The sequence below is a fragment of the Lampetra planeri genome, chromosome 12 (genome assembly GCF_965212315.1).
Source record: "Lampetra planeri chromosome 12, kcLamPlan1.2.h2, whole genome shotgun sequence".
NCBI classification, from domain to species: Eukaryota; Metazoa; Chordata; class Hyperoartia; order Petromyzontiformes; family Petromyzontidae; genus Lampetra; species Lampetra planeri.
This window is the reverse complement of record NC_136118.1, coordinates 7,383,717-7,396,516: the sequence shown is the minus strand read 5'-3', so window position 1 is coordinate 7,396,516 and position 12,800 is coordinate 7,383,717. Positions and strand designations below refer to the sequence as shown.

General features: G+C 48.9%; 1 protein-coding gene across 1 annotated transcript; it reads left to right on the top strand.

The window, feature by feature from the left end:
• The first annotated feature begins 723 nt into the window (after positions 1 to 723).
• On the top strand, positions 724 to 4,812 carry LOC144721797 (uncharacterized). Its single transcript, XM_078599720.1, has 2 exons — positions 724 to 1,036; positions 2,965 to 4,812. Exons 1-2 carry the CDS (start codon positions 724 to 726, stop codon positions 3,888 to 3,890), a joined length of 1,239 nt encoding a protein of 412 aa, XP_078455846.1. The 3' UTR covers positions 3,891 to 4,812.
• The last annotated feature ends 7,988 nt before the right edge of the window (positions 4,813 to 12,800 follow it).

Sequence of the window (12,800 nt, the reverse complement as noted above, 5' to 3'; positions counted from 1 at the left end):
AGAGGAGGAGGAGGATGATGGAGGGAGAGAGAGGGGGGGTAAACAGGTCTCGTTGTGGATTGATTCACTGCCGCTATCATGCGCCACTCGTCAAAAGCTCGACCTCTGGTCAGGGGCTATATACCGGCTGGTGCGGCCCTGCTATTTTAAAACAAGTTGTATTTATTTATACTTTCCTACTTTCCCCTTTTTCTTGCGAATGCGGCTGTTGCTCTTCCGTAACTTCGCATTTAGCAGCAGCAACAAAAAAACCGCGCGCGCGGCATTCGCCCGCGCTGCGCGCAACAAACGGGGACGCGCGGACCGAATCCGTCGACGCGTAGAGACATCTCGCCGTGGTTTGAAGCGTCGCAAAGCCTCTCCTCCACACTTTGGCATGTGGACACGTCACGGGGTTCTCAATATTTAACGACCAAAAAAACCTCCCGTCGCGGGTGGGAATTCGGCGTCGTGAGTGTTCGCCCGCCGCGTCGTCGCTACAACCGCGGCGCACAATGCGCAGCGGTTAGCGAAACAGCTGCGGGGGGTAGGGAGGGAGGGAGGAAGGAAGGGGGTGACCCGAACGTGCGTGTAATAATTACTTCTTGAGCAAAAAAAAAAGCGCCACACGGGGCGTATGCATACGCGATTGTTGTGATAGTAAGAGGCCGACGTAGCAAAAACACGCGGCCGCATCGTCCGTGTGTACATAGAGAGAGAGGAAAAGGAGGAAGCGATACACGCATGGAGCCCAGGGAAAACGCGGCCAAGAGGCCAGGTCACTCGCTCTCCAAATTCACCATCCGATGCATCTTGGGAGCCCAGACGGACGGGAGCGACTGCGGCAGCGAGGATGAGAGCGACGCGGATGGGCGGAGGAGGGGGGCCCCTGCCGCAACTCAGGCTCCGGGAGGGGGCGCCGCCGCCACCGCCGCCGCCGCCGCCACAGTGGCTCAGGATCGACATCGCACGAGCTCCTCCCGTCTCTCTGAGCCCTTGGAGGGGTCTCGCAAAGTCGCCTGCTGGCTGCAGGAACACCAGATCGCTTGCTGCCACGGTACGCACCTTGCCCGCGTTGTTGTTCGCTGTTGTCGTTTTGCGCTCTCCGTTCGCTCGTGCGCTCATCGGCTCTATCGCGGGTTGCGTGTCGATGTCTTTAACGAGACGCGACTAAGTAGTCGCGTCGTGGCTTCGCCAGTGAACGCGCGCGCGTATTCAGCCATCGGCTGTAAATCTCGACTGCTGTGCAGGGCGCAGCGGCTATCGGACTCTACCTTGTCACCAACCTGGTCAGTGGGGTTTGGTAGAGGCGGTGAGCATAGACGTGAGACATAGCAAGTACAGTACAATAAGGGACTGTGATGCTCTGCCCTCTGGCTGCTCACCACGTAATAACCTATCATGCACGCTGGCCACTCATCCAAGCGCTGTTCCAGGCTCAAAATCTGTTTTAGTCTGCGAGATGGGACGCAATTCGTGTGATTTCGTTGATATGCTGAGCGAGATGTTATTTAGAATTGTAATGATGTTGAAGATGGGCTAGAAACTATACCCCACATCCGAATACCAAAATGTTGGAATTTTGACAGCCCAGAAAAATGACGGCGCGGAAGTTGATTGGCTTGGTCTGTAGCGCAGACTCAGTCCGAAGTTCTCCACTGCCTTTCAAAGTCGCGCTGAACGCAATCGCATTAACAGCGTTCCAAAGAATCTCACCTCCCGTGGAGTGTGCCGCAAAAGCCGATGAAAAGCTGGCTAACTCATTGCGTTCTTGGTACGATGTTTGGCATCGAGCGGTGTTGAAACTGACAAGCAGATTAAACTGCGTGGTTACGGTATTCCCACGATGTCCCATTTAAACAACACGCGCGCGTTGCAGACCTATAAGTATCTAAGTAATGTCATGCGAGTCGGCTATGAAGTTATTTGTATACATACAGTACTGTATATACAGTACTGTATGTATATATATAATTGTACATATAATACAATTACCGTATAAACAGAAACTTCACGCGTTTTGTAACAGCAATGACAAATTCTTAATCTACTGCTGGATGAAGGCCTCCTTACGCATTTCGTTCGTCGTAGGGAATGTTTGGCCATACTTCACCACGCTGGTTAGTTCAGAAAAACGCATATTGCACCCATATGACATGTGAGCGTGTTTGTATATGCACATGAATCTATATGCACGCATAGTGTGCTTAACATCCGTATATTCTTTAATATAATCTACACACGAATATTACAATTTGTAGAATTTATATTTAAAGTTACGTTGCGGAAGTCTTACGGAAAAAATATGTTCATATAGCAAACATTAATACCCATTGATTTACGTTAATACAATATAAAGAAAGATAATATTCACTTGAACAGGGTCGCCACCAACGGGTTAATTTCATGAGAGCATTGGAAACAATGCAATTACAATTCAATACTATATCGCATGTTTAAATCATGTGAAGGTAACATTTTTTATATATTTCTTTGCAAACAGATATGCAGGAAATGTGACTTTTATTTTATAACAATATTTTACTTGCTGAGGATTTATTATGTACATATACACAGCCAAACTAATAGCTCTGGATGTTGCTGCTCTTGCCGCTTCAAGGCTCAAAACTGATCATTCGCCTATCCAGGACCCCGAGTCAACGTGTCGATGTAGAGATGGCGAAGTGAATTCGCGTGACATTCAAATGTCTCTCCCCAATCGTGCGGCCACTGTTGAACACATCTCGCAGAGATTAACAACACGTTTGGTTGCCCCCTGCACATTTAAGCTTATTTCCGAAATATTTGCCCCTCGTTAATGTAAAGCGTGTTGAGATACCAGTGTAGTAAGACGCTCCATATATATATACCCCAAAATTGTCGGTGTTGGTGTTATAGGCAGGGCTGTAATTATTGATGGATCTATCTATCATCTCACCGCTGCGACTCACAGCAACTGATATTATCATCTATTTTTAACCACAGTACGCAAGGCTGAGCGCGTGCGTGTTCTCAGCGTAAGCGCGCTGCGTCTAATTAGTCTCGACACGCGCGATTCCCGGCTTCAATCGCTCGTGTATTTGTCTGCAGAAGTGGCCAAGCGAGCATTGGCCGGGCACGGCGTCTCTCAGGAGAGGATCCAACCCCAACTACAGCAGCAGCAGCCGCCGCCGCATCAGCAGCATCAGCAGCAGCAGCATCACCATCCGCATCAGGAGGCGAGGGCCGGTCACGCTACCTCCCCAACGCACACGGAGCCGCGCAGCAGCAACAGCAGCAGCAGCATCGTCATCGACACTCCGCCGGCGCTGTCGGCAACGGCGCCTCGGTTAAACGGGACAACGGCGCCCCACGTTGTTGTTGTTGTTGGTGGCGGCGACGAAGATGACGACGATGATGACGATGACGACGACGACGATGACGGCGGCGGCGGCGGCGGTGGCATCGTCGTGAGCGGGGACAGGGCCTGCGAGAGCCCCCCTCAGCACGGCAGCCCGCGTGCGCCCCCCAAGAAGAAGACGCGGACCGTGTTCTCTCGGAGCCAAGTGTTCCAGCTGGAGTCGACGTTCGACATGAAGCGCTACTTGAGCAGCGCGGAGCGCGCGGGGCTCGCCGCGTCGCTGCACCTCACCGAGACGCAGGTGAAGATCTGGTTCCAGAACCGGCGCAACAAGTGGAAGCGCCAGCTCGCCGCCGAGCTCGAGGCCGCCAACTTGGCGCAGGTGTCGGCGGCGCACAGACTCGTGCGTGTGCCCGTGCTCTACCGGGAAGGGGGCTTGCACGGGAGAGCGGTTCCCGCGGGGGGCGTCAGAGCCCCGCTCGCGTTCCCCTACCCCTTCTACTACCCCGGCGGTGCATTGACACACTTCGCGATGCCCTACGCCGCCAGCAGCTCCGGCCTCATGCAGTGAGAGTGTGGACAAAACTCGTTGCACACGACGCGTTGTTGTTGTTGGGGGTGGGGGTGTAGAAGCAGAGGGCTCTGTTCCGTCGCCACATATACGAGTGCGGTAATGATACGTTTTAGTCCGTCAGCCTGTCGTTGGCTTTTCAGACCAATGTTATTAATCGTCCAGCAGCAGCAGCAGAATTCGTTTTGAAGCAAAGCAAACGTCTGATGCGGTTTCTTCGACGTTTGTGCGTCTCCTCGGCAGTCGTGCCCCCGTGCTTGCGGATGAGTGCGCGCCCGGACAGCGAGACTGACAGCCGGCGTCAAAAAACCACGCGAGCCCCCATCGTCAGTTGTGTGCGAGGTGATACAGACGCGATCCATTTGTGGATACCCCACTGACTTGTAATGACGCCCGATTCTCAACAGGTGATCGAATGTTGTTGCGAAAGCGATGGCTCCGTATCTTGCAGAGTGTTAACAGATGTACTAAGTGTGTCGTTGAGTCTGATGGGAGACGCGTAGATGCTTTGAAATGTAATGTTGTTGTTTTTTTATCAATGTAACGTGTCTCCATTGTTTTAGTGGGGTAGCTATAAATCGATCACCCTTGTATGATTTCCACGACTGTGTACTGCAGCTTTTTGTCCATCCGCTGCTGGATGACTGCCTATTCTTTGGCCACACTTCACCGCGCTGGTCAGTGCAGAGTTGATGAAAGCGGGGAGGAGCATATAAGTGAGGGCATAGTGCAGTACAACATGTGCGAAAATTATATATCTGCAAATTTTAGTCTACATACTGTACTGCATATGTACATATACTGAATAATACTGTATTTGTGCATATACTGTATGTCATTGGTTCTCAACCGGAGTGCGGGGGGGGGGTGCGCAGGCTGCGGCACGGATACCGTGCAGGACAAAACGCTGAATGTGCGCGGAGAAACGTGAACGTTGCGACGTCAAGCCACAATAATCGACACCATGAAACAAGTGTGAGGCTGCGGCGGCGCATGGGGTCCCGTGGTCTTGATTGCGGGAGGGTGAGGGGAGGGGGGTCCATACCAAAAAGTTTGGGAACCACTGTCGTATGCGCATATTCTAAACAAAGGAACGCGTTTGTAAAAATGCTGAATTACCAGGAAAGGAAGCTCGGTTTATTCGGGAATATATATTTTTTTCCAGTCAACTGCCTTGAGCTGTGAAGATGTTGTCGTTTTATGGATGTGAATTACGTGCAGGTGAAACTATTTATTTATTCCGTTCAATTTGATTTGTTTTTGAAGGGGAAATCCGAAAGGACCGATCTGAAACGGTATCGGCCTGCGTTCACGTGATGGTTGTTGAGTGTGTTGTTGTAATAATGACATTGAATATCGTAACGATAATTTTCAGCCCCTCTTATCAATCCACCGCTGGATGACAGAATGAAGGCGGACCCCACGCCGTGTGGGCCATGGGTCTTGATCATACTTCACCACTTTGATCGGTGTGAATTGGTGAAGGCGGGGGGAGGGGAGGGGGGCAGGACCGGTGCATACATATATACATTCGCCCACTGACGTTAGCGGTGACCGGGAATAGAGCGCAAAGTTCGGACCACTGCACCACCGCTCCCGTCTCTGATCACGTGCACAGTCGTATGAATGGTCGTCTTACCAAAAAAACCCGTAAAAAAGTCATGTATTCAACTAATAGAGGACACGTTATTTCTCCGTTACACACGATGCACGTTCAACTTCGGCGGCATCCAAAACTCCTGCGTCGGCTTGTGCAATGCCTAAAATCCACGGGATCATGCAAATGTTTACACGCACCTGTACCCAGAGTGCACTGCTCGTGGCATCGGCGATCGTGAGCATCGTGTGCACCGTGAGATGATGAATCGTCACCTTCGTACTCAACTCCATGGCATTTGCACAGGAGCGGCAGCATCATCATTATTATTATTCTTTATTCACTCATTGCACCGAGTATACAAGAATTAAAAAAAAAACACGTTGTGCAGTCGCCAAATGAACACTCGTCTATGCTGTTACATGTACACACATTGGCATTCATATTGGCCACACTCAACATCATCAACATTAGCAGGAGCCATGGTCAATCCACTGCTGGATGAAGGCCTCCCTCCCCAGCCGCCGCTATCCATAATGATCCAGCGATAATATAAAAAAAAACAATTCACCTAATCAGCCGCACGCGAACTGATTTAATCGTTCCGACTCTTCGGTAGGCGGCCAGTCCGTCGAACCCTTGTTCCATTTTCTTTTGGCTGCCACGAAGTCGGTGTTCTCGTCCAGTGTCATTCATCTCTTCAACCCACGTGCCCGGTCCAAGACCCACTTATCTTAATAGTTATAATGATGGCATTAACAGTGATAGGTCACGCTATACCGTTAATAACACGAACGAGTACATTGTCGCGACTATGTTTAAGTCGGTACATGTATATGTATGGAATACGTTGAGGGCAAAGTTCTTTCAGCAAAATGGAAGATAAGAAAAAGCGACCATCATATCGCAGTATATTTGGGTTGTAATGACCGTGTGTTTGTTAAAGGTGTATTTTGAGAAAGCTTCATTACAGATTGTAATAGCGACTCGATTCCGATAGGGGTCAAGACATATCCTATGAATAAAACAATGACATTTTATCTTAACCATGTCCGTGCCTATTACTCTTCATATTGTTTGGATTCAGTACTTGTAGTCGTAAGATTCACAATGGAAGATAATGCGTATATAGGCCTACACAAAACAATAACACGGTACGTATTACCGAATGTTCTATACGTGATAAGGGTTGTTAAAGTCGGTTTCTTTACGTTACCAATAACCGTACGGAACAAAAAAAGATGTCAAAACCCGGTTACCTGTTTGCTACAAATACAAACATGTCTGGCAACGAACCTCATATTTTTTTCCTTTTTTAACTCAAGAAAACGGCGGTTTGCCTTGGTGTGTAACGGGTCGCGCAGTGGACTTGCGATCCAGAATCCGCCAATTCGGTTCCACGGCCTAGCGCGGCAATGGAAGCAGTGGGCACATTTCTGAAATCTCTTCGCCTCCGTCCACCCAGTACCACGGGGGCCAGATGTTAATTACCTCGCCTGGTATACAGGAGGTTGTGGGTTCGATCCCGACCCTGACGCCTGTATATTTGGAGTTTGCATGTTCTCCCCGTGGTCGCGTGGAATTTTCTGCTGGTCCTCCGGTCTTTCTATCCACATTTGAAATCAACGTCACGCGTCTAGATTATTCGGCTGCTATACATTTACACGCGATGAGCCACTTCTTTGAACTATCATTTGTGGCCAGATCGCTTCGTAAAAATGAGCTATATAGCTCAGCGAGCCTTACTTTATAACATAGTAATATAATAGTCGAGTCAATCATTCGGCCGCGTGTGGTGGGGTAAAGTGTGGGTACGTCTTGGCCAGTGTGGCAGAATGCCCCCTAGAGATCTATTTAGTGGATGCCCTTCAGCCAGCAGTGGCCTTGCAGGGCTGCACCTTTACCTCTGAACTGAGAAACCACTTAGGCATCCATGCTGTTTAAATATTCGCGCGTGCCAATTGGTGCACTGAATACTGTATGTAGTAGGATTCAACTGGAACGTGCATTGACATACTGTACACGGTTATATGCTCATACACTCATACACACGCACAAGTGATCTTCGCATCCACATATATCCTCGTCTAGAAATATATCCTGTTTCGCCTGAACAGACTGTTGGGGCAATCGCTGTTAGCGAGCACCTATGAAGGTCGGAAAGGGGAACTAGGGGGTGAGTGGCCAACACCACGCTGGGCCGCCTTTGTCTCCCGAAGTGGTGATGTTTACACATCGCACCAGGTACTCATTTAAGGCTGAGTCGACCGACGGGTGTCCAAGGACCAGTTGAAATACTCCTCACCAATGTGTGCTATGGTGCGCGAATACAATTCGGGTCACCCGGTTCGAAGCGCGATGCGATAACCAATGCCCTATGGCTCCCCACATACTATCACTGTATAGACATATATACATGGGACAGACACACATGGGACAGACGTTGTACAACATCAATACAGGCTACATCTGTAGAGAACACACAGAGACACATTGACGACTGTTACCCTCATGTTTAGGTATTGAGTAGGCGAGTCGCAGGTTGCTATGACACGTGTTTGAGATGCGCACAGTGGGGGTCAAGTGCTGTTAGCGATCACCTATTAAGGCCAGAAACGGCACACACAGTGGGGTGGTGTGGTTAGAACCACGTCCGGCAGCCATGGTCTCCGAGCGCTGATGTTTACACACCGCAACCAAGGCACTCATTTAAGTCGTCTGAGTTAACCTGGATAGGGGGGGGGGGAGCGCAGGACCCGTTCACATTAATTGAACAGAACCCAGGTCACACATTTCGTCGCGGTGGTGCGCTAACCACGACGCCACCGCTCTTCACCCACAAAAAACAAAATACACATCGAGTAACATGCAAAGAAAATAACCACCCCCCCCCCCGCCGCCACCACTATCGTTTTAACAGACAGTTCGGGCAAATGCTGTTAGCGAGTACCTCGTACGACCGACTCGGCACACGAAAGGGTGGGTGGCCATCGCCACTCTCGGCCCCCTTTGTCTCCCCCTCCCTCCCTCCCTCCCCCCCAGTGCTGACGACCACACACCGCAACAGAGACTTATTTGCGGCCGGGAATCGACCTAGCGGAGGCCCGGGACCGGTTCAGATAATCGTCACCGGAGTTCGCCGCGGGCGAGAATCGAACTCGGGGCCGCCGAGGTTTCACATTGGCGCAGCGCTAACCACTACGCCACCGCTCCCTCTGACGCGCGCGCGCTCGCCTCTGGCGCCGTTGTCTGAGCGCGCGGGCAGTGCGGCGTGTACGTGCGTGCTAATGGCTCTATATATCTCCCAAGTGTTGCCTGAGGATTTCGCCGTCCAGCATTAAACAACTTGTGAGTCTTACTGCTGCGCTGAATAAAAGCATTGGGGGAAAGGGGGTGGGGGGGCATTGCACGTTCCCCATTGTAATTTTTTGCTGCTCCCATCCACGTGCAAAAACCTCGTGGATTCACTTTGCACAATGTGAGTGGCGCAAAGGTTTGGTCGTATGGGAGATTAACTTGCACGGGTTTTTTTTGTGCGTGAGGGTTTAGCAAAATGCGCACGTTTGTAAACCCTAGCATTGCAGTGGCAAATTCCGGGGCTTGCTTTTCAGCCGGGTCTGTCCGGGTTCGTGAGCCGGACAAAAACACATTTTACCCAACTCCGGCACGCCACATCCAGTATCTCGCTCTCGCCACGGATGTGGCTGCTAGCCCCGTGCTGCCACCTCTTTACCGGCGACGTGGAAAATGTTCAACGAGAGAATGAAATACCGGGATATGCTGCGCACCTTTACAAACAACAATAGCATCAGTGTATATCAGGGTTATATAAGCACGTGAGAGACACCATCCTGCTTGGTAAGAACAGGAAGCGGACTTGCACTGGGTACGCCGCTATATCAAGGCATTGATGGGCGGTGGTCGAGACTAACGAGGGAGTGTAAGCCAGAGGAGGGAAACGCGCCCGAGGGATGGAGCCATGATAATTTATCTCGCGTGTGGGAGCAAGATGTACAGCTGAATCGCACGACCACGAGAGATGGCGAAGGCTTGGGGAGGCCTTTATCGAGCAGTGGATAGATCATGGTTGCCGATTAATATTGTGCATTGATGTTCCAACCACGTATATTTTGAATGTTAAAACACGCTAGACGAAAATGTGAGATACGCGGTTGTTAAAAAGGTAAGCAATACCTGCACATCATAATCACGTGAACACAATCATCTGACGGACGTCAGAGCTCACGAATGCACACAACAACAACAACAACAACTTTCGATTTAAAGCTTTCGTGACTGCAGGGATTCTTCTTCTTGGTTCTTTCGGTAAAGTCACGTAGAAGGGGAGTAATAAAATAATAAAAATAAAGCATAATAAAATAATTATTTTATTATGTTTTATTTTAATAAAATAATAAAAAATAAAACATAATAAAATAATTATTTTAAAATAATAAACATAAAACATAATAAACTAATTATTTTATTATGTTTTATTTTTATTATTTTATTAATAATAAACATAAAACATAATAAAATAATTATTTTATTATGCTTTATTTTTATTATTTTATTACTTCCCTTCTACGTGACTTTACCGAAAGAACCAAGAACAACAACAACAGCAGCGGCAAAACATCAATGCAAGCGGCCTAAATATGTGTGGAGCGCGGCGCCCTAGTAGACTATACCCTTAAAATATCACTTGCGCAAAACGCTCCTCCGCCGCTCACCCACTGCAATATTCATGGCTCCCGGCTTCCTCTTCCAGAGTCGCACCACCTGCGCGCGACACGACGGGGGGAGCGGGCGGGGGGGGGGGCTGCCAGCCCCGGGTCGCCTCCCCGGTCCTTTACGGGACGACCCGATGGACACAGACGCAAAGTGACAGACACGTCGGCGACTTGTTCAACGTGCCTTGCGCCCTGGGTTGCCATGCATGCCTGCACCTTAAATCGATTATACAGTCAGTCGCGTGAAACACGGGGAAGGGGGGGGGAGGGGGATAGGATGGGGGTGGGGGAGAGCGGTGGGGGTATTCGGGAGGATTAGGAAGAGATATGATGGTGGATGTGATGAGAGTGAAATGGGTTAGTTCGGGATCGCGAGGGACGATCGTGATGATGATGTTGATGATGTAGACAAACGGGAATATGTTTGCCTTCAATAAACAGAGTTAATTGTCGTTGCTATAACTGCACTGGTTTTTTAGTTACGTACCAATGAAGGTTTCGGCTAGAAACGTAAACTCTAATGAGTAAGACTGTAAGAGTTTACTCGAGACAAAGTGCCCGCAATCTCCGCACCTCCAGCGTGTCAACGAGGAACGGATCATCGACTGCATTCGTGATCCCGAGTCGCAAACGGGGATAGAAGTTCTGAGTAAATAGTCGCGTACAATGATAATATTAATTTAAAACATTAGTCAACACTATCTCAATTCATTAACACCACGTTGCAACAGATTCATATATCGTCGGCTTACGTTTCGGGCATCATCCCTTCTAAAACATCTATTGTGAATGCATTGTCCTGAAAATTATCATGAATAAAAACATCGTTCTGACTATTTTACAGAAAATCGGCTAACACGCTGATGAACGATTGCCACTAACAGATTACTGGGCCCTGTTGTCGTACAATAATTCAAATAATTGTACAATACTTTTGTTAAACCACTGCTGGCTGAGCGAAGACTCTATTGGTGGTGTGGTTGTTTGACCATACTTCACCATGTTGGTCAGCGAGGTTTGAGGAAGTTTGCGCCCCCCATCTGATGCAATATAATGCGCTTAGTGATGTTAGCTGTGGCCGGGATTGGACTTGCCCGGTTCAGATCGCAGTGCACTAACTACCGCGACACGGTTACACAATGTACGGCATAGTATTTGCTACTTTATTTATTTTTGCACTTTATCATACACTGTACACACACATATACGCGCACACATTCAAATACTGTGAAGGCGAACACGTACTCATATATTAGTGGCGATTAGGTTTAATCACCTCCTGCTATGAATGTGTACAGATTAACGTCTGACTTTATTAGTGTTGGGAGCTAGTTATATCCACAACATTAGGATATGCACAAAATACGTAATGTCCAAAATTAACTTACTCGACTACATAGCCTTCACACTGCATAAAAGCAGCATATTTTAATAAACAAATCATACAGACTAAGTAAATTGTAACAATATTGCCCAAATAAGATTGCGCATGAAGGAGTTGAACTTCCATCAATATCCTACAAGGCGGTGCAACAGACTCGCGTGTATATTTTACACCTTTACCAATTTCCCACATCCTCTTAAATCACATATTACGTCAACGTCTACTCTGTACACACACACACACACAGTTGTTTCGGTATAAACATTCGCAACCAATTCCTCTATAATGCACTTTCATTTTTTCACGAGTGGCACAATTTTGGTAAAATATTGCTCATTGCGTTACGCAAATGACATGGCTTGAAATGTGACCCAATGCAAAGATTTTTTTTTCGGAAATTGAAGGCTCCACTTATATTCTTATGCATTATGTACTAAGGAGAGGAATGTAGTAATAACAGTAGAACTGGAAATGAATGCGCGTTCTCAAAGGGTGTATTCCCTTATCACCTTCCATGGTGAATTCTCACGTCTCGTGAAAAGTCCACGCGGTGATTTCACTGTTCATTTTGTTTAAAGGCTCGGTCCACACCTGAGCGACCAGTCGCATGCAACTTGATGGTTGCATGCATCAGAATCAACCGGTTGTTTACAGCAGACACAAATGTCACTTTCAGCGACCACCTTCATCGGCAATTTGATTGCCCAAATGCATGTCTCGTGCGTGGACTCGGCTTAATTGCCACAATTAGCGCACGCACGCACGCGGCACGTCGTGTCGCTCACTACCGAGTGAACGGAAATCGGCTTCTCACTCCGTCGTCTAACCGCCTCTCCATGCCCCCATTATACCCCCCCCTCCCCACACACACGCGGAGTAGCAGCGGTCTGCCTCCCCGGTGACTTCAAGCTGGCACAAGGTCGCGGGTTAAGCAAACGCTTGCTTGCAGGGCCTTGCCTTCAGGGTGCTTCTGCACGCACCCCTCCTCCTTCAGGACAGCCCTCCCGTGCTACCCCCCACACACGCCAGCGCCCACCTCCTTCCGTCCACAGCGCGCTCAACCACATGCTGGCTACAGATCTTTGCCTTCGCTCTCCATCCCTTTTACAACCTCAACGTGTGATGCACTTTTCGATTTAAAGCTTTCGTGACTGCAGGGATTCATCTTCTTGGTTCTTTCGGTAAAGTCACGTAGA

What these genes read in the sequence shown, in the direction of transcription:
- LOC144721797 (XM_078599720.1), top strand. Translation starts at nt 724, where the DNA reads ATGGAGCCCAGGGAAAACGCGGCCAAGAGGCCAGGTCACTCGCTCTCC. An exon ending in CCAGATCGCTTGCTGCCACG is followed by an intron (nt 1,037 to 2,964) that starts GTACGCACCTTG and finishes TTTTAACCACAG; the next exon opens with TACGCAAGGCTGAGCGCGTG.